Source organism: Hypomesus nipponensis, chromosome 11 (genome assembly GCF_054491055.1).
Source record: "Hypomesus nipponensis isolate SF chromosome 11, ASM5449105v1, whole genome shotgun sequence".
Classification (NCBI taxonomy): Eukaryota; Metazoa; Chordata; class Actinopteri; order Osmeriformes; family Osmeridae; genus Hypomesus; species Hypomesus nipponensis.
Window position 1 is genome coordinate 11,379,842 of NC_140371.1, and position 24,020 is coordinate 11,403,861.

Sequence of the window (24,020 nt, forward strand, 5' to 3'; positions counted from 1 at the left end):
TTGTTAAAGGTCTCTTTATGATAGTATAATATGCCATACTACAAAATGTCAATATCATGCTAAAAATAATTAATAATAAACAAAAAAAGACAAGCAGTTATTTATTGTTGACACTCATTGATAAACTGAGTCATTTAGAAAGGTATTTCACGTAAGCATTTATACATGATAATGGTTTATTTAATGAAACATTCATGCTGAGTTCATGTTGACTGGGCAAATGTCTACAAATACAGGTAAACATGGACAGTGTGTAGATGAGGAAAACTCTGAATTCACCTGTAACTCAAGTAGAACCACTGGAACATTTGTGGCAAAGTGTTAACCTATTATATAAGATAAAATGAAAATGCAAGTGTTAGTTTACTTTTTCTCAAATACTTTAGCATTTTAAAGCCATCATTGATGTAGCTGATGATTAATAGACAGTGATTGCTCCTAAATTTCCCCAAAATGATGGTTGTTTCAGCATGGATAGAAAATCAGGGAGGAAGTTTACTTTCTTCAAACGTGAAATTACTGTGCAGTCAGAATCATAGTAATTTAATTTTGACCAGTAATCTATTGTTGCATCTTGTCTCTATTTAGATCGAAATAATCTGGTTATATTTTACAACAAAAAGGTATAACTAGAAACACAACATTTAACTCAATATGGTTAATAATTACATGTCATAAAGTGTACATGTCAGAAGATGTCAAACGGTTTCTGCTAAACTTTTGTACTACCAGGAATTAGACTACACGAATTATATACGTAAGTAAGACAATTCTCAATAAGGCTTGAAAAGTAATGGATGCTTAAAGCCATTCTTTGGATCAAACCCTTTAGGTAATGGTGCAATCATTCCTCCGAGGTAGACAAGACATGCAGAACCATATGAAACAAAGAATTTCAAATGTGTATTTAAATTTCATAATTTGCTCACACAAAATTTTGTAAATCACTCATAAGTTGTAAAACGGGGCACCTTAAAAGACATGTTTATAACACAACTAACATCTTGGAACGATTTGAGCCAGTGTTGAGCCTAGGTTGTGGTGAGTAGACAGTAATAAAGAATCACATTTCATTTTACTGAATGTAAAGCAGGTTACATCAAGAGCTAGGCATATGTTCTTATACACATTCATAGGGACAGCAGTTATAAAGGGTACTGCCAAGTTTGTGACTATTTTGTCATTTGGTGCACTTGTATTGAAGCAGAAGATTGCTGTTGTGTCTATAGGCACTTTGAATAATCTGTGTTAGCTCTGGTTAGCATTAGTCATCTTGCTAGTGTCAAATTTGGATCTGGAATTTTGCACAAAATTCAGTAAATGTTCAGTTACATGAATTCCAAAGTACCTGGAATACAGTACAATACTATAGCTTCCTTCTTTTAGACTACGTGCAAAAACACTAGCTAAACTAGCTTTGTCTTGGCCTGTAAACTAATTCATCTGAGGAGAAACTGAAATGCTATGTATGCTATGAAATGCATATCCCCTTTGGCTAAAAATGTTTTGGACAATGTTTTTTAAAATGTTTTTTAGAAACGAATTTCACTGTAGATGCATCAATTATAACGGTTAATGGGAAAAAAGAGAATTCTTAATTATGAACTTGGCATTTGCAATGTGTTTCGTTAAAAGATAAAACCCCAACAAAGTAAAACGTATGTCAGCAGTGCATCATGTTACACGCACTATATAAGCACTTTGTTATTGCAAAGGCAATGAGATGAGAACCCTTTATTTGGATAGTTCATAAGTTTCTTGGATAGTTGAGATAGTGTATTGATAGCTTAAAGATGCTCAATGGATGATAGTTATGCTTTATAAACTCACCCTGACCTTACAAATGTATACATTTCAGTAGAGTCACAGGTGACATTCCTCAATAGTTTGTGCATCTACAAACAATATATGGGGACTATCCAAATTAGGTGCAACCCAGTTTTGCAGTAAGCTGTTTCATACCTGGAAGCCTATATTATGGGAGGAGAATGGAACCTTGTATTGTTAAGGCATACAGTAAAGTGTAAAGTGTGCAGTCCTTTCTCATAACCAAACTGCAGCTATCCAAGAAAGTTCTGGGGGCCCTCTGTGAATCATAAGTGTGAAGTTGAGGGTCAGCTCTTTATGTGGTACTGCTTTTTTGCAGGAAATTTAATTTGTCATTGATTAATATGGCAAACATACATCTGCATTCCTCTGACACTTTTAAGGTCTAGGGTTACTGACTTTAAGTAATTTATGAAGTGCATTTGGAAGATGGAAAGTTAAAACATTCCTAATTTTTTAAAAGTATTATCTTGTGGTCTTGCTCTCCGTAGCATCTGGTTTCCCCTTAGTGGGTGTTAACAATGGGTAGGTTTTACCCCGTCTCCCAAGCCTATTGGCAATGGTTGTGGCAGCAGTGGAGTCCTCAGGGAAAGGAGCTCTAGCTTTAAGTGGTGCAGCATTTTGTACCCGAAAAGAAATGAGCTGCCTATGGACCTCTGTGACTGCAGTGCCCCTACGCTGGCGCTGGGGAGAGGGGCTGTCCGTCCGGGAGGTGGAGTAACTGCGTGGGGAGGTGCTGAGGCTACGTGGGGAGGAGCATGTGGATGGGGGCTGGGGAACCCAGCCTTGGTGTCCAGTTATAGGAGAGCTGTGAGATATGGTGGATTTAGATTGGAGCATTTGAGACCTCAAATTCATTTTCATGCTTCCCTTTTTGCAGGTTTGGAATCTGAAATATAGAGACACAACATGCTGGTCAGTAAAAGTCCTTGTTTACTTGTTTGTGTTGCTAAATTAGTCAATCTTTTTCACCAACCTTTGTATAGGTGAAGACTTCTGAACACCGGAACCAGTAGGTAACAGTGGAGGTGACATGACAGAGGATCCCTTTGGTGATTTGATGGGACGAGGTATCTTACTTTGTTGATGTCCTGCTTCCTTTTTGCCTCTGACCTTCCTGGCAAGCGAGTCATCTGAATTGGGGGTGTCCTCTTCTGATGCAGTAACAGATGGGCTTCTTGAGGCTATACAAACATTGTCCCCTGAGGAGGCAGAGGATGAGGCCCCAGAAGCCAGCCTCAGCTGCCTCCTCTCCATCACTAGACGAGCAAGATGGGGTCGCTTTGGCCTCAGCCGTTTTCTGGGCTCACTGAGTGACTGGGATTGCTCTGAGCCAGCATCCTCCTCAGATAAAAGCACAGGGATGGGGATTCGACTGCCTTTATGATGGCCGGTCTGTGTGTTTGATACCTCTGCCAATTGATCACAAGGGCAAATTTCCTGATGTAGCTCATGAGAGCCCTTGGTTTCTTCCTGTGAAGAAGCTGGATGGAATTGTTCCATGACATGTAGGGAGTTGCTTTGTATTCTGGACACTGACACCTGGCCAAGCTCAATCTCAGGGGGCATGAACTTACTGTCTGGGGAACTAACAGATACATTCTGGGTTTCTTGGATTACCCCTATATTTTCTGTGCTAGACTCATAGATTTGGATTGCCCCCTCTCTTTCTTTAGCTAAACTGGCATCCTCAGACTCTTTTACCACAAGGTTTTCCATTAAAGCCAACTTTTCACTAACTGAAGCATTCTTGGCTTCTCTTTCTGCAACATACACCTCAGACTTAATCTCTCTCCCCCCCTTGTTGTCCCCCCCTGGTATGTCTTCGTCAGATCTATTGTTTTCATCTCCCACCTTGCCTTCAGATGCTTTATCCTTTTCATTGATTGGACGATCAGCCCATTCCGATTCATGGTTCCTTTTCTTTTCATCATCCCTTTCAGAAATTGCTTCATTTGACCAGTTCTCCCTATTGTTCTCCTTTTGTCTATTTGAGATGTCCTTCTGCTCTGCAGATGGCTCCCCAGTGACTTGCGGCAGAAGCTGTTTGGTCTGCAGGGCACCCGAAGAGCACATTACATTTTGGTGGGTGGTTTCTGCAATGTGAATGAAGGTACGTTCCACTTTGGTGATAGGGCAGGAGTTGCTTGCAGCCACAGCGGCTACTTTGGCGAGGGATGTCAAAGGTTTGGGTTCAGATTTGAGCAATGAAGACAAGTTCACAGGCTCCAAGACATCTAGCAGGCTTCCTAACACCTGGACTCTGTCAAACTGAGGTGTGACGGCCACCAGTGTGCCCTGATCCATGTCCAGAGGCAAATTCCCCTCCCCCATTACAACCAAGGATCTCCTAATGTCCCCAGGGGAGAAGAGCACCAGGGTTTTGGAGCCCTCCTCCAGCTCAAGGTCTGGCTCACTGGCAGAGACCCGACCCTGGGCACCCTGTGGGGACATGTCAGCTAGAAGGGTGGAAGGAGCCCCTTCATCATCATCCCCTTCCTGGCTGCCTTCGTTGCTCTTGGGGCTATCTTCCCTACTTGACCGTGCTCCAGTTTTTGGGGTGTCCACTTCCTCTGTCTGGACGTCAAGATTGGGTTTCAAGGGCTCTTGGAGAGGCTGAAGAGTGGCATTGGGCATGGTGGACAGGCAAACTAATTCTCTTGAGCAACCTTTTGTGTGGACATTGAGTTTGTACTTCTCTTCACTCTGGTCATCCTCTAAACTGCTACACTGGTGTAGTACTGGAGTACTGGATACCTGAAAGACATGGCACAAAAAAGATTTCAGTTTGGTAATTCTCTCTTCCAGGGTAACCAGTACCAAGAGCAGTACCTTTCTATTGGGTATCCTGTTTATCTAATTGACGATACAGACAAAACCTTTGCTAATAGTTTAATTATGTTTTGGTTGTATGCAAGTCCAGAGGATTGTCCAGTGAAGTTTACATGAATGTATATAAAAGGCACAAAAATTCATAGCACGGTAACAAATGTTCTTTTTTTGTTTTAAACTCAACCAAAATGTAGCAATAAGTTTAGCCTTGTATACAGTGCTTTGCCAGATGTATTTACAGCTTAAAGGCAGATTCATAGTACAGTATAACACTGAAAGCTGACAATGATTGAAATGTTGACCCAGCCTATCCAAATGTACATTTGAAAACAAAGACTTTAAAGACAATTTAATGCCAGGTAAACTATTCAGTTATTGCCAATGTGTTTACTTTTGACATTTTGATTGAAAGTGTGAAAGATTGCTATGGATATATTTCACATTTACCCACATCCAACTCCCACTCATTCTTTGTACTAGAGGGTCAGGGCAGGTCTCATTCCTGTTGGTACAAGGAATCATTAAACTTTTTTCATTCACTAAGCCTTGTTAACTATTACTCAGTCTTTCAACAATGACCTTCAAAAATCCCTTTGAACTCTGACCAAGATATTGCAAGACAAGAACTTGCTCAACTATTAACTGCTCCACTCTTAACAGTGTTCTGTATCTTACATTTATCTCTTTCTCTGCAGGAATCATTATACAGACATACCACCATAAATTGTGTGGCCATCCACACAGAACCATGAATACAAAATAATGGTGAATGCAAGAAATACTAGTGTCATAGTGGCTTCATCTCTTTTTTTAATTGCCAAAACTGAAATTTTAAAGCGCTTAACCTGGAATTTTATACAACTTGGGGCCAATACATTCACTGGGTTGGACACTTGGGTGACTTAATGGTAAGCTTGACTGACGACTTATAACCAACCAGCCACTCAATAATAAAATGACAGACTATTTTGCTGGTGCAGACAAATGAACTCCACAAAAATGTCCTCTAGTAGGGCTATTACAGGTTTTCATGCATTTGCTCGTTGTCCTGCACCAGAAAATGTATTTGAACCATTTTAACAATCAATGTAGGAAACCAAAACAAAGACTGATGTTCCAGTCAATAAATGTTTATCAATATTGCAATTGTACTATGACAGATTAATTACTTCAAATGCCATATCATTACTCCAGGTACATGACTCTTTGCATGACTTACAATAGCATTTGGAGCTGGTGCAAAGAATGGAGCAGTGGTCCATGGTGGCAACAAGATGGGTGTTCAATGTTCAATATCTACAGTACTCTATGTCCAATATTGATGATACTAACTTGTCAAGCATTCCTTGTGTAAATCTCACAGATGGGAACAATATATCTCACTTCCTTTCTTTTCAGAAATATGACACATGAAGAATCATGGTCGTCAAAGTTAAAGCACAAATGTTTTTGAGTGTTCTTTTTTTAATCAACTAGTGTTTGCCAAGAAGTAAAACGTGGGTTACGTAACAACATTTTTACATCATTCCATCATAAATATGATTGAAACAAATATAATTTGTTGAACTTAGATATAACAGTTTTCACAAAAAATTGTGATGTGTATTTGCTAATTTGCATGTGATGTGCATGCACATCAAAATGTTGGGTTACAGAAACAGCCAGCAATGTAAAGTTGTTAACTAATTAATGTCCAATGTGTTGGATTTATGAGAGGCAAAAATTGATAAAGTAACCCTAATTATCACCAAGGTAACATGACTAAATCAATCTAAATAAATTATAGTATAGTAGATTCCAAACAGAATATTGAGTAACAATTCCGTAAGAACATATTTAAATCATGATTCAGGAGAACCTTTCAATTCTAATTTAACAGATGAGAGATCATCCTAAAAATATATATTTATATCTATATTCAATTAATAAATATTAAAGATGTATTATCTTTCAATGATGCCAATGTAATACCAGAATAATAGAAAATATGGGTACTGAACACACATTTATGTTATCTTTTATGACAAAGTTATTAGCTAAATTATTTTTGATGACAGTGCACTGATGGGGGTTCTTTCCAATTGTCCTTGGTAAACAGGGCCATAAAGGTTTAAGGGGAAAACTGTGAGTGAAAATTCACAGATTAATAAATGATTATTGCTGGTAATATTAAGATATGTACTGTATATCATGAAAGTAAGACCCTTCAAATATAGTGATTATTCTTTGACTAGCTGATGAACATTAAGCAGGCTAAGATAAAACAGCCTTATTTCACAATAATAGCCTATTAATCGACTGACTACTGACATTTCTATCATCTCCAGCTATGTGGCACATTAATAATGTCCAAGTAGCATTCATAATAGTAATCTCTTGATATAAACTCAAAAGATCATAATTTGATACAAACTAAGTAAATGCATAGGATTTAATGTGGTACGTTTTGTCACCAGGTAACAAAAAATTTGAGTTTGCATAAATCTGAATAAATATGTAAATTGTGTTCACATCACAAACATGTTTGCTAATCAATACATTACTTAAGAGCATGTATTTTGAAAGTGATTTCAAGTTATCCTTCAATAAATGAAAACAATTTTCCCAGAATTTCACTGTACTGCATATTATTAATATCTATTAATAAGGGACTCCACTCTACTTTTATTTCCTCATTAAATCTGGAAAACTAAACTAAAAATAAAGCACATCTACCACGTCAGCCCAACCTATCGGAGCTTTGTTGTTCCTCATGTTTAACCTTCAGGAGAATAGTTCAGATCCAGGAAACAATCTAACATATTTGACAAACCCTAAAACCATGTCATGGTAGTTGCTGTGAGGAGGTCTATGGAAAGTTTTGGACAAGGGCGTAGGTTTGCTTTCAAATGTGGGTGGGACAGCTTTTTCAATAACTGATGATGCAGCCGTTAAATATAATATTCTCAATAAAAAGTGGGGTGGAAAGTTTTGCCATGTATAATGAAACCTATACCCCTGGTTTGTAACCTTGTCCAATCTGTATATGGGTGCTACCCAATGCAGAAACTCTCTGCCTCCTTCTGAACACAACCTTCTTCTCTGACCTGCCTTATTTGACCACAATGTCAAACCCAGACCAACCATGTCTGACTCTGTAGCTAAAACTGATATACAGTACATATACTATACAAAATTGAGGTATTGTGTGAGGTGTTAGGGTCAGGATATTTCCAACTCCTACTACAGTTCTCTGAAGAACCACAAGGCTAGTAGCACGTCAATCTAAACATGCAAGCACCCCGCCCCCACTATGCATCCCTCTTGGCTCCATACCAAATTCCACTTCACCTTCAAAGGACTTGTCCTCACATACAGTAGTCCCGATGGACGGTTTCTGCCACTGTTTCTGACTCATGTGGCGAAAGAAACCTTTGGTGCAATCCTAACTCTCTGCCTTCTTTTAGCAACTCAGATTCAAAACGAATTCCTTAAATATGTCTTAAATAGTGGTTTCATTTGACTGTCTTACTTAATTTTTGTATGGCGGCCTAAAATAGGAGAAAGGTGCTTCAAATGAAATGTATTGTGTTGTATTATGGTTCAAGTAGTGTCAGATGGACAATAAACATATTTCTTGATCATCTAAGTCTTAGAACTCACATTACAAAGGTTACATATCAAGTAAACACGTGAGCTAGTCAAATTTTGCCTTGGTCAGATTTTCATTTTCTATTGAAGAAAAATAATTTACATTCAAAAAATAACATGGAGGAACAAATGGGGTTGAGGACAGTGATAGCAGAGATTGTGTGTTAATGGTGGTTATGGTGGGCAGTTTTAGAGTTTGACATGGCAATAGTGAAACCAAGAAAAAATCTGCCTTTCATCCACACACAACACATAATGTACACTCACTCACAGGTACAAACACGGTCACTCACATACACTATTCCTGAAGCAAAGTAAAGCATCTGCAGGTATAGGAATGCGAGAGTAGATATTAGACAAAGCATGTAATCACACCCTACATCTACGGCTCACGCTGCTACACACATTTAAAAAATGTAATTTAAAAAGTGTACAGTGTTGAGTATAGAGTCTCTTCCAGTTCAGACCTTTATATTAGGATTGTTCATTCACTCTCTCTCAAACAGTCGTGCTCTGTCTCTCTCCCTCTAAATCCACAGGAGCCAGTGAGTCATATGACATGGTGTCAGCCATTTTAGGTGCTTAGAGCTTTGGGTATCAGGTGACTTGAGGTGCTTCCCTGGAGAAGAGGGTGAAACCCAATCTAACAATCCCGGGCCCGTTGGCTCTTCGGGACAAGGTGAGGGCTCAGGTTTATTGCAACAGAAAGCCAAATATACGTCTTCCTTTTGTATCATTCCCTTTGTTACCCTTTAGTGAAAGCCAGGCGTGAGGGTTTGTGAAGGGAATAGAGGAGGTTGACGTTTGGGAGAAACAGCAGCCAGATGTGTCTATTCGATCACGTCTTATTCATGAGTTTGGCTAGCATCTGTTGGATCTGGACACGGGAGATGCCGGGCAACAGGGGCATATGGCGGCGCGAGGGTAGGCGGGCGGGGCTGCTCTCTGCTGAGCGGCTGCGCTGGATCAAAGCACCGGCCTCAGCGCTGCCGTGGGGATACTGCTCCGTCTCCAGTGTCGAGGAGGAGAACACATACGACGCCAATCTCCGCAATTGGTTGGGCCTCGGGTAAGAGTGTTGGTGGTGGTGGTGGTGGTGGTGGGGGTGGGGCCTGTCCTCCTCCAACTGAAAAAGACCAATAAAATTGGAGGAGAAAGGGATCAGGTGGGGGGCCATGACTCTTGCTTTAAAAATGTTTTTATCCTAGCGCATTTAAATGTTTTTGTATGCATCTCGCAGCCGCCCTTTCCCCTCCCTGTACACACATAGCAGAAATATGGACCTTTTTCTCAGTCTTTTAGGGGATAGGGGAGATTTTCCTTTGCGATATGAAAAATATTTCTGTGAGGGAAAGTTCAATTGGTTGTAGTGAGGAAACTCCCAGGCAATCGTGATTTTTAGCGGAGAGAGACGAGAGACACATTACTAATTGTTTTTAAGGTGGAATTGAGCTCTACATCCTTTTGCATAACTAGATGCTCAATTTGACTAACCTCAGCAAACGAAAGAAGCCACAGTCAATATTTGCTCAAACAGTGCTCAATGATGGAACATTTCAGACCAATAACAGAACATGATTACCATATTGATGAAGTTGACCATGGACTACTTAAAATAAAAACGCCAACAAGAAAAATGAATGAAAGTTCTAGGATCTGAAAATTTGTTATTTTGCTTGGTTGGATGAACTGAAGTCGGTAGTTGGATGAATTCATGTCGTAATGGTTATGAGATAAATGAGTGGATAGATGAGTGGAATGATATGGTTGGGATTGTTACTTCTGTTGAAATGATGTGTTTACACATGTTAAGTACAGTACGATTATACAGGTGAAGTACGGTGTATTTACAGCATGCTTCTCAATGCTTCTCAATGCTTCTCAATGGGTTTACTAGGAGGCATAGGGAGTCAAATATGTACTGTCACTGAACACTGACACTCCTGGACTCAAATACATACAAAATACAGATTTGTAAGTGAAATTGTTAATGTCCATTGATTCTCAGCACTTGAAATTGAATGTCACAGTAGAACACAACTTGAGAACTGTCACGATCTACATGTTACATTTCTCAACCTTTTGACAACTGATTTTCAGTGACATTCTCCATGTATTTTAGGAATGTCACTTGTCTACTTCACAGATATACTATAATCCTGTGGTCAGAATCAGATATTTAAATGAGCATTTTTTATGGGAATTAATCTATTGATCTCTCTGTTTTGATACAGTAAGACAGTAAAAAAGTTTGTAGAAAGGGGTTGACTTCAAGTCCAATCATGATACCCCTGGATATTAGTTCAAAAATCTGAATGTGATCTTACCTGCCCATGTGGTCTAAAGGGTTCTGACTCCCGTCTCTGGGCCCGATTCTCGTGTTGCCTTCGCACTGATTCACTCTCCTCGTGTAGTGCCCCAGTGCCTCTAGATGCCCCGCGGTCTGCGTGTGTCTTAGGCCGCACCACCACCTCCCCTGCTCCGGCACCTCCCCGTAACCGCCTGCGCTCCTCCTGCTCCTCCAGAGGGCGCAGCTCTTCCGGTTCCTCGTCTGTGGTGCCCGAGGTGGTGGGCTCCGCACCGGGGTGGAAGTCCCTCAGCTCCGTCTCCTTGTCGATCATCACCCACTCCTTGCTGTCAAAGTCCTCCTCCTCAGCCAGAGGCACAGAACGAATGAAGGCGTTGCTGCAGGCCTCGGGGTCACCCGCGGAGGCAACGGAGACCTCCTGCCTACCGTCTGCCTGCCTGTTACCTCCCCCTGCCTCGAGGGACAGCATCTGGGCCGGCTGGGAGGAGTACACATGGCGGGATGGGGACCCCAGGATGTCCATCCGGGACCTGTAGTTAGTAAAAATAAACGGAACTGAATTGATGTATTTAACAACTGCAGAATTTGTGTCAGATTAAGCTTGCAAAGTCCAAATGGTTTACTGGACGTGCGTCATATTGTACGCCATGTCATAAATGTAACCAATACAAAGTATCTCAACAAGAACACATTTACAATACAAATTGTGGATATTTGTCAAATGTCAAATGTTCTTGTTGTATTCTCCCACCGCCTGTCATAGACATCTGGCCTTCCATCAGCAGCAGATAAGCGGTCGGATTCCGGGCTGTTGACCCTTCGGTACATGAGGACACGGGCCTGAGCTCCGGGAGAGTCTGGTGGGTCTCCTACTGGGGATACAGGACACGCTGCCTTGGCTGGCTCCTCCTCGGCAGTCAACTGTGTCTGGGGAACCAAATGGTTCCAACCCCCCCACAAAAATAAATAATTACTTAGTCATTTGAAATGTAATTTGTGATCCAAAAAGCATTGGACGTTGATAAAGATGATGAAGAAACAAATAGGTATATTGAGAACTTTTAAGAATAAAATGCAACTTCTTCTCTACCAAATAAATAAACCATCTGTAGACTATATGAACACGTTTGCCAGTAAGACAGTAAATAGGCACATTAATACACTATTTTTTATTTTATTTTTTTCTACCATATACGTAAACTTACATTAAAGCAAAAACAAATAATGAACAGGCATGCAACATGTAGCCAATGGCAATGTTAGAGCCAATCCCTATACTTTACCTTGCTGATGCTGATCCTGAGTTTGTTGCGGTTGAAGTCTGTATCCTCCCAGGCCTCGCCCTCTGCCTGAACCCGGGTCCCATCTCGGGACCTACTGGGAACAGGTGGAGCGTTTTCCTGGTTGCTCAGGTGCTCATCCTGCAGTACATCGCCAGTGGAGTCTCTTGGCATCTCACCAGGAACAGGACATACATTCAACACGCTGAGAAAAATCAATGTATTAACTGACAAGGGCAGTACATGGATTATACCTTCCTGTACAATGGGCGGATCTTAAAATGGATCAATAGCCCTCAAGATGTTTTATATATTCTTCTGTTTTGCCTCTGATGAGCAAACACAACAAGGCTTCACAAAGTTAAATTTATTACGTAATTTAATAGATTGAAGATGTGTAATGGTTAAAGAATGTGTTGTACAGTTAAGGTCCTGATATCTGACCCTTAAAACAAGGTGAGAATAGTAGATAATCAAATCACTGTGTGCTACACAGGGTTGGGGTTTGAGCATATGTAACTTAAGGCTAGTACATTCATTCATTTGTTGACAGCAACAAACTACAATAAAAGTACTGAATAAATAAGGTACATTTCCGAGTAATAAATGATCATAAAGCAATCTTAGTTCAGATTCCTTTGAATGTGGCCCCTACTGGCTTGCCTAATGGGGATGTTGGCAGAATGTCTCAAAGTTACTGAACGACATCTTACCCCTCCATGGCGGCATTCTGACGGCGCTCTGTTGTGTTTTGTTGAGGGGGGGTTGCCAGTCCTGCATCAGTCCCCCCTTTCTCCCAGTCAAACGCCTCATTCTCTGTGATACTGCGCTCTTTCATACTGTTCTCAATCACTGACATGAGCAACTGGATAGAGAACCATGAATAGAAGGATTTAAAAACACAGACAATAGAATTCATACTCCTCGTATTCATAGAATATTGATTTCAATGAACACTAAACTGATAATCAAATACTGGTTCATTTCTTATGTAAACATTTTAAATTTATATACTAAGTCAAACGTATACAAATGTAATTTTTTGGCACACTGTCATACAAATTGCAAGAGGAGTGCATTGTAATAGAAGTTGGCTTTACCTGGTAATCTGGCTTGGTTAAATAGTCAAGGCCTGATACATGTTCAAGAAAGCAATAAAACTCTGAAGGCATGTGTCTGAGCAGCATTCTGTGGTCGTAACGCTCCTTAATTTGGCCCACTTGTTCCTGTCAAAACATGACATCGCTTAGTTTGTATCTGGGAATAGACCTTAACACCTAAAGGGGTCATTGACTGCAAAACCGAGTTTACCTTGTCATAGTTGAATAACGACAGTTTGGTGGGTAAAATGGACAGACAGTGAACCTCAAACATCTCTTTCCTATTTAAAAATGCAGCTGTAAAACATGTGGTTTCCAAAAAGCCACCGAATTAACAACAGATTGGTGGCTCCACCTTTTTTGGCTCTGGTCTTTGTCATGCACGTACACATCCGACCGTATGCTCATCTCAACCGCAAGCTCTGAGTATGATTTTGTCGCTTACAGTTATTAGCAATGCTAACGTGTCCTGTATCTAGCATAGGTAGAATGTGTGATGATTTAGTTTATTGGCAATGGGGCTGACATTATTTCATTTTCCTGACAGTTTAATTCGAATAAATAACCTGTGTTGTCATATTGGCTATATTGTGTCTTTGCTCCACAGCTTCGCTTGTTGTAAACCAACCAATCAGCACACAGCTCATCTAAATATTCATGAGCATACCATAAAAGGAAGAAAATCTCTAATTTAATTCTAGGTCTATTTCAGAGGGTTGCATTAGGGCACATAGAACAGCACCCGGGCCATTTTCAGCCCAACCAATGATACATACCCTATTCGGAGCCCTTAAGGAACAGTGTGAAATATGTATATATAATATATATAATAAAATCAGTCAATGACCCCTTTAACTGTCAAACAGTAGTCATAGAGACAAACAAGAGAGCTCACCTTATCTTTGATTTTTCGCCATGGTAACTGACCCACCGCGAATTCTACCAACATGTAAAACAGTGACCACAGATCATCATGCCGTCCCATTTCCTGCAAAAAGGACATTTTTTAGAAGGAAGTAGCCTACTTTCTTTTTCCTCAATCGTGAAAATGTGCTTGCATCAACCAGACTTTACAAAAACTTTGTGTATGATACTTATTAGAGACTTATCTTATTAAGTCTTATTAAATATTAATTATAATACTTATTAAAATATTATCTTATTGCAAGTAAATGAAAAATCCATTATAGGCTACTGTGTATACCTACATGTAACATTTAATAAAAATGTGTGGATTAAATCCGATGAAACTACACCTACTTTGTTTTTATGTGCATTTACTGATGCATAACGAACAGTTCCTCGGAATCCAGCCACACTTCTAGGCTGCAAGAAAAAACTACTTTTAGCATAATGTCAAAACAGATGTCCTGTATTTTCATGTTTAGGAAGGAATCCAGCTAAATATACATTTAAGTGAAACGTAAAACATGCTACAAATGTTAAATCAAATTTGACATGGGTAGGGAAATATATCTCAGGCAGGGCATTGCACAAATAAGGGAAAAGGACAAGAGCTAGTACTGAATATTTAGTACATTTTGCTCTGTGGTCAGTGTAGCTTTGCAAGGCCCCATGAGCATCAGAGATATAAGTTATACTAACGGTGCAATATATCAAACTATATCAAAATCCATAATGTTGCGTTCAGTTCTTGCATTCATCTTTAACAATTTTATTTTATTTCTAATAATTGAGTAACCATTAAAAACAAAAAGCCAAACATAATTCACATAGGAACAGTTTGTATTTGGTGTGGTATGTATAGTTGCATATATTTTGTGAAGCTGAATCTGCAGTGGTGTTCAGGCACCTGACAGATAGGGCCACAAGCATGCAGGAAGTATGTAGTCACACGTATGTGCATCAAACTGAAAAGGTCAAAAAGGAAGAGCATGACTGCAAAATAGAAACAGAAATATAAGAGAACAGATGCAGTATATCATGTGACAGCATGAACATTTACAAAAACAAATCAAATTTGTAAAGAACAGAAATTAGCATTAAAATGGAAATTATGTGGCATATCTTTATAGGTTCAAATAAGTCTGACAGATACAGCTAAAGACAAACTTAGAAATCTTTGTTTGCGATTGTCACCTACCGGTCGAACCTCTCCTGTAGTATTGGTGTACTGGCGTGCAAGCCCGAAGTCTAACATATAACACTTTCTGTATGTCGAGGGAAGTCGACCCATGGCAAAGTTTGACTGAGAAAATGACACAGATGAAACCAGGTAAATGATCCTTAAAGAAAGATACCTAAATGTAGACTTGTATTGCATGTTTCAAAGGTTTTACTCTTAAGCTATGCGTATTGAGTTAAGTGGAACGAACAGACCAAATAATCGTTGTCACAAACGCTACTTGATTTAAAACCAACATTAAGTGGAAAACATTGATAGTGTTTGTGTCGTACAGTATGGGCCCCAAGAGTAACAGCAAGCAGACATAGAGAGAAACACTCACAGGCTTAATGTCTCTATGCAGGAAGCCTACAGAGTGGATGGCCTCTATGGATTCCAGTATCTGCTTGCCCAGACGTAACGTAGTGCTCATGGTGAATGTCCCACGAGGCTGACTACGTCTTAGGTCAGCCAAGTTCCTTCCCTGTCAGAGGAGAAGACAAAGAGGGTGGGAGAGGAATTAGAATGATGTCATACTCATTACATATATTGTTTCATTGATTATTTCGCAAATAGTTTGGATTACCTGAAGTTGCATGACTACATAGTTGAACTTCTCATTCCTCCCACATCCAATAAATTTACAAACGTGATTTTTACCTGGGAGAATGCAAGAAAATTGTAAGAAAGTTTTATTTTATTCTAATGGTTGACTTCCAGCCATGACAGATAGATTTAGCTTACTTTACACTCCCCTTTTTCTTCTTGGTCAGGATATTGTTAATCATTGATTCGTGGTGTCCTTAATAAACTCCTCTCCCAGTTAGCTGTCTGTTCTTACCTTGCAGTTTCTTCAGGACAGCAACTTCCATTTTGAGGACCTGTTTGGGTTGCTGGGCTGATTCCACCTTAAGGGCCACATTCTCTCGTGTCAGCAGGTCCAAGGCCTCGTATATCTCCCCAAAACCTCCCCCTCCAATTTTCTTGAGCTGATCATGTCAAAATTAGATAAATGAAGAGATTGACAAACAGTGAAGATAAACACGTTTGTTTGCACCTCATTGGTGGTTCTGTTACAAATCCACTCCATTACAGAATGTATCTACCAAAGTCCTACTTTGATGCCAAACTCACTCACCACTTTCCATCGGTCCTTCACCATGCAGTTTGGGGGCAGGATATCCACCTGCTCTCCTGCTCCGTTCATGTTCTCGTCAGCTTGGACACCAGGCCCCACACACTGCATTGGCCTGCCTAGTGAAGGCGCAACAGCTCCAAACTTGAATCAGCTATTCATCTAAATGGAAGAAAACATGGACACTGGTGTTACTGTATATAATACTTCATGTTACTGTAGGTAATAGTCTGTGTGTGTCTACGGTTCTGTTTTCTGATACTCTATATTCAGTTGTGCTCATAGCATAGTCCCTGATTTCATAAATTCCCTACTGCCAAAGTACCCTGCATGCTTCCCATGTCTTATTATGCTTCGATAAACAACTTCTGTGGGTTTTCGGATTTGCTGATCTGTGGCCCACTTTTTTTAATGACAATGAACTGAAACACCTAAGGTCAAACACATTCAGTATATTCTGTGAAGGTTGAGGTGTATTTAATTAATTTAAGCAGCTTATGGGTCAAATAAACCAACAATGTGATAGTTAGATCCATCTGACATGAGGCATATTTAATCTTAACACTATCTATGATAATTTACAGAAAACCTGTTTAAATAAACATAGATCTTTGTGATCATGCTCACAGGTTAAGCATGTGTATCACTATGGCCTCAGCGCATGTCCTGCATGTATTCCCCTCTCTCCCTGCTTTCCTATCTCTCTCACTCCAATTGCTTCCATACATTAAGCCAAACAACTCCATTCAAGTTACTGAACACCATTCAAGCCATTCTCCAAGTAATAGGCAGGTTAAAAAAGCTTAATTGACATCTACAGCCTGCATTAGATGCCAACAGCTTGTGTATTTGTGTGTGTACAGGTGTATGGGGTGTAGTGTAGGCCTTCCCACCTCCAAGAAAAGAGATCTACAGTATTCCCGACACTGAGAAGACAATTTCACATAAAATAAAAAGAAGAAAAGAAAGAAAAAAGTCACAGCATAGGCAATATCCACCTGCCAAGACACCCTGCATTACTGCTGCCAAGACACCCTGCATCACTGCTGCCAAGACACCCTGCATCACTGCTGCCAAGACACCCTGCATCACTGCTGACCAGCCCCATTACTGGATTCCATGAATATGACCATATAACCATGAACAGCAAACATTTTGCCATGAAATTCTAGTCTAAGGATTGCGAGGCTTCACCTGCAAGACCATCAGAAATACCAACACACAGCAAGGTGGGTAAAACATGATTTTTTGTTCAATATAAAACATGGATGAGACTGCAGATAATCAATGTCCTACCAGGAAATCATTTCAATATACTGTCTTGAAGGCAACTCTAATTTTCAAGCCTATTTTCAATTTACTTCCCATATCCTATGAAGTGTTGAATATTTTTAGTTTTTTTTTAACTAAGTCCTATATGGTCACTAAAGACAAATAAGGAACTAAGGTTTCTCCATAAACTAACAAAACAAAAGGGGTTTGCAATAAGTCCTGAAAGACAACCATGGGTGTGTCCACTGACAGTTGCTTGCAACTCAAATGGGTCTCTAAACACCACAGGGTGCCCACTAAATGTGTCTAAAAAATAAGAAACAAAAAGAAAACAAGGCAACATGTAACTGGGATTAGGAAAGGTTTAGAGCAACAAATTGTGGAGAACATACAGTGAAACTTTGGTTGTCCTGGAAGATAACATGAGTTCCCTCTCCGTTAAGAAGTGCAACACCTTAGAAAGTAAAGTCACCAATCTCAAAATGGAAAAAAAAAACCCTCATGCTTGTCACAACCATGTAAAGTAAACATTCACATCTCCACCAGGTATTGGTTGAAGTACCTTAATTTTAAGCACTGAATTATAGCTTTTCAGTGAGATCATGTGAACCATCGCCGCATTAACGTAGGCTACTATGACATTCGGCAGGTGCAACAATGTGGCGAACAGAGTTTAAAGCAATGTAGGCTTTTTATTTTAAATTGTTGAAATATTTTATAAATCAGAATGGTCAAAATAGAGAATAGGCTGGCCTTCTGCATTTAATCTCATCGCAACTTTAACTGGTCTCTGTGCAAGCGCTCATTCTCCTTCTATCTTGCATTTTCTCCGCACTGCAGTTTCAGCATCCCCTGAACATGAGCACACTCCCAGCTACAAAAATGCACAGGGCACTGCGCTGACGGAAGATTAATCTTCAACATGCTTTCTGATCGGAAAAATGGTGTAATGGACAGGTGAATTGATATCCTATATATTATACACAGGCTATTGAGGTTTGACAATCGAATTAACAAGGAAACATTCCACTGCATGGGAAGGGCGCGTGTGGCATATTGGGTAGTGTCGTTTTTGTTCATGCAAGTCAATGCAGAATGATGCTCCTATAAGGTTACAAGCACTACAGAGCACTTGAGCAGTACTGACGTTAATCGACACAATAATTTGTTTTACATTTTAATCATTCCTGTATGGGATACCACCAGTAGTCATGATGTAAACTATCATGACATGCTATTGTACTGTCGTGATTAGATATTAATAACCATGTCCATTCCAAATATTGTCCTATCATGTCAATAAAGAGCATAGCAGGGGCGTCTGCTTCTTCAAGTTATACCAGGCTATATTTACCATCATTCGTGAATATTGCATAAAGTTGGCCGTATTATGACCTGATGCTAATATCAAGTGGAGTCGTAATTCACACCTGTTCTGTTTGCGTTGTTGTTGGATCTCAAGTGTCGGAGGCCTTTGAGAGGTGCATCAATCCTTTTGAGAGACCGTGGCATTTCTTGTCGAGTGTCGTTGCACCATTCTCCATCCTCCCCGTTATCCGCCTGCATTCTGATTCAGCATCATACGGATACTCCCAAAATGCATCGCGGTCCTGCGTGACTGGGTGCTTGCGTACCTACGTGAGTGACGCAAATGGTGTGGTGCCTGTATATCAATGACCATGGAGAAATAGAGTGACATTTTTGACAGTGTCATTGTTTTGCTGTTTTGAGTTTAATTTGTGCATCACGTGCACAAGAGGATAACTGAATGGAACTACTTTGCAAGTCTTTAAAGAATTGAGAACCAGACAGCGTAAAAGCAATAAACAATTTCACTGTAGCCTACAACATACACGTTTTTGCTTGTACAGGCAATCCGTTTCGTTTACATAGGCCTATGTAACAATAGTTATTGTTACATAGAGTGCATCTTGTGAGATTCACCAAATAAGACTATACTATTTTATTGTTTGTGACATGTTTGTCCAATGTATCTTATGTAGGCTATTAAGACATACATTTATGTTGTCCACTGAACCTGAACTTGATTCAAATTCTTAACCTATTGAGTATTCGCCACTCGCCAGGTATGATTTGTAATAGCCGGGCCTATACTTTATTTTGAGCGAAAGGGGGCACTGTTGCAGAAATAACCCTCCATTTGACCACTGAGCAGCACTCTTGAGAGTAACAACGTTCTTCGGAAGTAATAGCCTATAGGCTATATGTATACATTGGGATAACTGGGGGACGAGGTTGTGTAACTGCCGGGCGACGAAGACCGGTGGACACATGTTTTAATGAACTAATACAAATAGGATATCATCAGCCACACACAGAGGTGAACATGGCTGACATATCGGAGAGGACACTGCAGATTGCAATTGCAATTTCCTTTGCCACGGGGTTTATTACGGGATGGCAGGCCAACCGAATGAGAAGGAAGTTTTTGGACTGGAGAAAGAAAAGACTACAGGACAAGCTATCTGAGACACAGAAGAAGTTGGACTTGGCGTAACTTCAGTCAGTCAAATCCTTGATTGATTGTGTGAAATGTATGTGTGCTGTTCAATGTCAATAGTTCATTGCTCTTCATTGTTCTCTAGTTAAAATATGAAACTAGGCAATTTGTAGCTGTATGAGAATGTTTAGGACGATCCCAGGTAAGGATTGAGTGATCAAAGTTGCCGACAATAAGGCGACTATACGCCCTTTATACTTAACTATAGCCTATAGGCTATAGTCGGACGGATCTGTATCTCATATATTTTTTTCTTAGACTATAGGCTTTTACTATTACTTTTTACAGTGTGTGTTCCTGTTTTGTTTTCCAGGTCACCAGAAACCTCGTTTCAGCTATGAAGCAAAGCAGTAAATCGGTTAGCAGCTGACAGCATTTCCTGAGACAAAGTTGATGAACACTTTCATTTATGTGTGCTGTACACTGACCACGGACACTTCCACCCATTTGAGGAGGATTGAATTCTGTCACCATTTTGTACTTGACTTCACCCATGTCAGTCCACATTGCCACTCATCTTGTCAAATAAAACAAAACAGAACATACCTCTTTTTTTTATAAAAGCATTTTTCTCAAGAGCCTTATATGTGACTATGATTCCGATGATACACAGTGGGGTCCAAACGTCTGAGACCACATGAAAATGTAATGGGGGAATTGAGTGGGTAATGATTATGTTTAGGCAAATAAACCAAAAGGTAATTAACTGGCTATTAATTATATAGGCCTATATGTTGCTATTTCGTAAATTACTATACCCCTACTGGGGTAACAGGGGAGCTACTTACCCCAGGTTCACAAGTGTAGACTTTAAGGGTCCGGTTGCCCCTAACACACTCATCCAACATACTACTTAAAATATATCCAACATTTTCTTTGTAAAATAGTGAATTATTTATTTTAAGGCCTTACAGTTAGTACATCGAATATATAGATCAAACTGAATTGAAACATGTCTAGTTGGGTCCTATTTTACCCTACAACAAATGCCAAATAGAAGTAGGCCTATCTGACTAGTGGTCTCAGACGTTTGGGACCTTGGCTATAAACTATAATTTTTCTATGCCAAATATTGCAGTGTTAATGACATGTTAATAAATTGAAGAAGATTTCTAAGATCCTTTCCTCTATTTTGGATACATTTTTCGCTCATTGTTTTACATCTGTCTATACATTTGTAATCTCATAATTAATTAATTAAAAGTACAGAATAATAGCCTACGTATGTAATGAATTGCCGATCTCTTTTAAACCCTTCAATAAAATATTGTTTGAGCCTGACATGACATAGCAGGAAATTAACCGATTTAAAAGCTCCGCAGTAATATGACGATACGGTTCATCAATCTGACCATGACTGAGCGCCAGGGGTCTCCGAACAGTTCTTGCGAAACGAGGAACCTTTATTATGAAGATAACAACAAAATCCTCTTGGTTTTTCCTTAGCCCGGAAGTTCATCTGGGCGACAGTAGTAGGCGCAACTAGCAAGTATTATCTAGCAAAGCTTGTCAGCTGAAAGAAATGCAATTGTCTGCACTTGATGCAGATTAGTTTGGAGACTAGTTGGGTACCTACATCGTCAAAAGACAAGCCATGAGTTCAAACAACATCAGCCTGTCCAAAGGTAAACTCTGCTGGATATTTTCTTGCTGCAACTTAACTGACAGTCATTAGCAAGCTAGCTAGGTAGGCTAGTACTAGTCTAGTAGCTAACCAGTTAGCTAGCGTAGCAAGCAAATGCATTTAAAGTGAATCTGGTGTTTAGTATGCCGCTGTGTTTTAGCTACACGATGATGGCGTTTATAACCCTGGGCAGCTAGCCATTTGGTTTCAAGCAAATTTATCAGTAAGCCACCTATTAAGTTACTTCATTTAGTGGATAGGTCGGCACAGCAGCAACCTGTCAAGAAGATCTAGATGTAGCATCAATAGCTAACTTAGCTAGCTAGCAATGCGACCTTGACTGACATCACGACCTGACATAACCCTGATCGCTGCTAGAAATGTACTAACATTTAATTATTGTTAAAGTAGTCAGACAATGTTCACATAATTTTCGTATTAATTTATTGTTGACATGATGCAGTAAGTATGATTGATGTTTTACAACTTTTTTCTTAAAGCCTGGACTAGCTAGCTATTAAAATCGTTTGGGGAATGTTAATACTCTTATTCTATTTTATCTTTCAAATCATTTCAAAATCTATTGTGCTGGCACTACCATCAATCCACTTTCAACCTAATATGTTTCCGTGTTATTTATGTTGTAGCTGAGCTTGCAACGGCAATCTCCTTGACTGCTGGAGTAACAGCTATTGGCATCCTACTCTTCCAAAAACTGTTCTCAAAGGGGAAAGGTATAAAGCCTAAAGTGAACCAGGAACTGCAGAAGGACAATCCCAAAGTGGTACATGCGTTTGACATCGAGGATCTTGGGGACAAAGCTGTATATTGCAGGTGTTGGCGCTCTAAGAAGGTAGCTAGCAGTCAAGTTGATATTGCCACTAAGTCCAGGGGATGTTTCCAATTAACACAACATGTATTAGCCAGTACATTCTCCTTAAATTGATTAAAGAAAATACTATTTAAATTAGTAATTTTGGTAACTCACTTAAAATCCAACATTGACATTTTGATACATTTTACATGTTTCAAGAGGCTTGTCATATCATTGCAGTTCCCTTTTAAATAGTCACAATGCATTTTTTTGAGAGGACATTTTCAGATGATTTGTCCAACTTGAGTTCAAATGGTTTTCATTTACTTTAAAAGACCGGTGTCAGGAAAGGTATTTGATACAGAAATTTCACCTGATAGGCATGAGGTGGTGCTGAGACCAAGAGCACAATGCAAATGTTTTTTTCATCTAATTACTGTAACAGAAGGTAAACTTACAAGGTCAGGTTGGTTCACTGGGTTAGCTAAACCTAACCATGCATGGCAAAAAGAAAACCCTGCACATCAGACTTCTTGACATGGTTCTTTAACAGGCAATTTAACATACTATCACTTAATTCACAGGATTCTGCCAAATAGATAGCTGTTGGGTAGGAAGTAGACCGCTGCTTGAATTTTGTGTTTGCACAAATACTGGTCCTGAAGGCTGTATCTCTCTTGTAGTTTCCATACTGTGATGGCGCCCACGCGAAACACAATCAGGAGACGGGAGACAACGTTGGTCCCCTTATCATCAAGAGAAAGGAGGCCTAAACATTCTTTCTGCTTCCATGGGTATCGCTGCTAACACACGCACAAGTGCTTCTTGTTTCAAATAGGGTGGCAGAAATTGATTTTACTGCACATTACACCCCTGCTAGTCTCAAATGTTATCAGTCAGTATTCAGTGTAAACAAAGAAATCACCCTTGAGCAATGTTGACAGGTAAGTGCAGAACATTTATTCTTCTTTGATGAGTGGGAAATATGTTCCAGCGTTCGAGTCGCTAAAACATCAGTACACTGTAGGTAAACTGGTCATGTCATGGTCATCTACACGAATGTGCTATATATTGTGTTTGTGTATACAGTGAAGCAGTGCTTTTTGAAATTGATTTATCCTGTTTGTAAAGTAATTAAGGGTTGTTAAGATTTGGTGCCATAGTAGACAGAATAATTATAATTTACAGTGTATTGTTCTATAAAATGTTATTATAATGTTGCTATCAATGCCACCAAACTTTTGTGTGTTAAGGATCAAATAAATACAGCTCTAACTGTTCAATCTGTAATGTATTAAAAAGTGTCCATGTGACAAAAATATAATTTGTTTACCTGCAAAACATACCTTCATGATCGGAGAGCTTGAACTTCAGTGCCCAGGGGACCTTTTGGGTACCAATCTGGCCTTGACCACAGTGAACGTTTACAGTTTTGTTATTGGAATGATCGTTTATCTTGATCATTGATTTAAATCGACACCACGCAATTAAGTAGCGAAACATGCAAAACGTCACTTTAATGTCAGTATGTACAATTACTCTGTAGGCCTTG

The 24,020-nt window shown here is 39.6% G+C and overlaps 3 protein-coding genes across 4 annotated transcripts; 2 read left to right on the forward strand and 1 right to left on the reverse strand.

Moving 5' to 3' along the window:
- Positions 1–202: 202 nt before the first annotated feature.
- On the reverse strand, positions 203–19,064 carry LOC146268090 (tau-tubulin kinase 1-like). Its single transcript, XM_084709909.1, has 15 exons — positions 18,940–19,064; positions 16,241–16,399; positions 15,944–16,091; positions 15,689–15,762; positions 15,446–15,586; positions 15,082–15,186; positions 14,238–14,303; positions 13,873–13,965; positions 12,978–13,103; positions 12,591–12,742; positions 11,881–12,082; positions 11,349–11,524; positions 10,617–11,127; positions 2,804–4,584; positions 203–2,716 (listed from the first exon to the last, which is right to left on the reverse strand). The coding sequence occupies exons 2-15, from the start codon at positions 16,346–16,348 to the stop codon at positions 2,293–2,295; spliced, it is 4,107 nt and encodes a 1,368-aa protein (XP_084566035.1). The 5' UTR covers positions 16,349–16,399; positions 18,940–19,064; the 3' UTR covers positions 203–2,292.
- A 622-nt stretch (positions 19,065–19,686) lies between these two features.
- lnc.lemp (lncRNA encoded micropeptide) lies at positions 19,687–20,575 on the forward strand. Of its 2 annotated transcripts, none has more exons than XM_084667071.1 (2): positions 19,687–20,032; positions 20,344–20,575. In XM_084667071.1, exon 1 carries the CDS (start codon positions 19,857–19,859, stop codon positions 20,025–20,027), a length of 171 nt encoding a protein of 56 aa, XP_084523197.1. In that variant the 5' UTR covers positions 19,687–19,856; the 3' UTR covers positions 20,028–20,032; positions 20,344–20,575. The 2 variants fall into 2 exon arrangements, with proteins under 2 accessions (XP_084523197.1, XP_084523196.1); XM_084667070.1 differs by having other exon boundaries at positions 19,694–20,064.
- Positions 20,576–21,449: 874 nt separating this feature from the next.
- On the forward strand, positions 21,450–23,751 carry cisd1 (CDGSH iron sulfur domain 1). The gene is made up of 3 exons (XM_084667069.1): positions 21,450–21,655; positions 22,302–22,507; positions 23,152–23,751. The coding sequence occupies exons 1-3, from the start codon at positions 21,625–21,627 to the stop codon at positions 23,239–23,241; spliced, it is 327 nt and encodes a 108-aa protein (XP_084523195.1). The 5' UTR covers positions 21,450–21,624; the 3' UTR covers positions 23,242–23,751.
- The last annotated feature ends 269 nt before the right edge of the window (positions 23,752–24,020 follow it).

Bases quoted from the DNA above. Each gene is read 5' to 3' on its own strand.
- LOC146268090 (XM_084709909.1), bottom strand. From the start codon at position 16,348: ATGCAGTGTGTGGGGCCTGGTGTCCAAGCTGACGAGAACATGAACGGA. The intron at 15,763-15,943 runs GTAAGAACAGAC...GCATTCTCCCAG, and splicing joins TGTCCTGAAGAAACTGCAAG to GTAAAAATCACGTTTGTAAA. The intron at 15,587-15,688 runs GTAATCCAAACT...CTCCTCTGACAG, and splicing joins ATGTAGTCATGCAACTTCAG to GGAAGGAACTTGGCTGACCT.
- lnc.lemp (XM_084667071.1), top strand. From the start codon at position 19,857: ATGGCTGACATATCGGAGAGGACACTGCAGATTGCAATTGCAATTTCC.
- cisd1 (XM_084667069.1), top strand. From the start codon at position 21,625: ATGAGTTCAAACAACATCAGCCTGTCCAAAG. The intron at 21,656-22,301 runs GTAAACTCTGCT...TTTATGTTGTAG, and splicing joins CAACATCAGCCTGTCCAAAG to CTGAGCTTGCAACGGCAATC. The intron at 22,508-23,151 runs GTAGCTAGCAGT...TCTCTCTTGTAG, and splicing joins GGTGTTGGCGCTCTAAGAAG to TTTCCATACTGTGATGGCGC.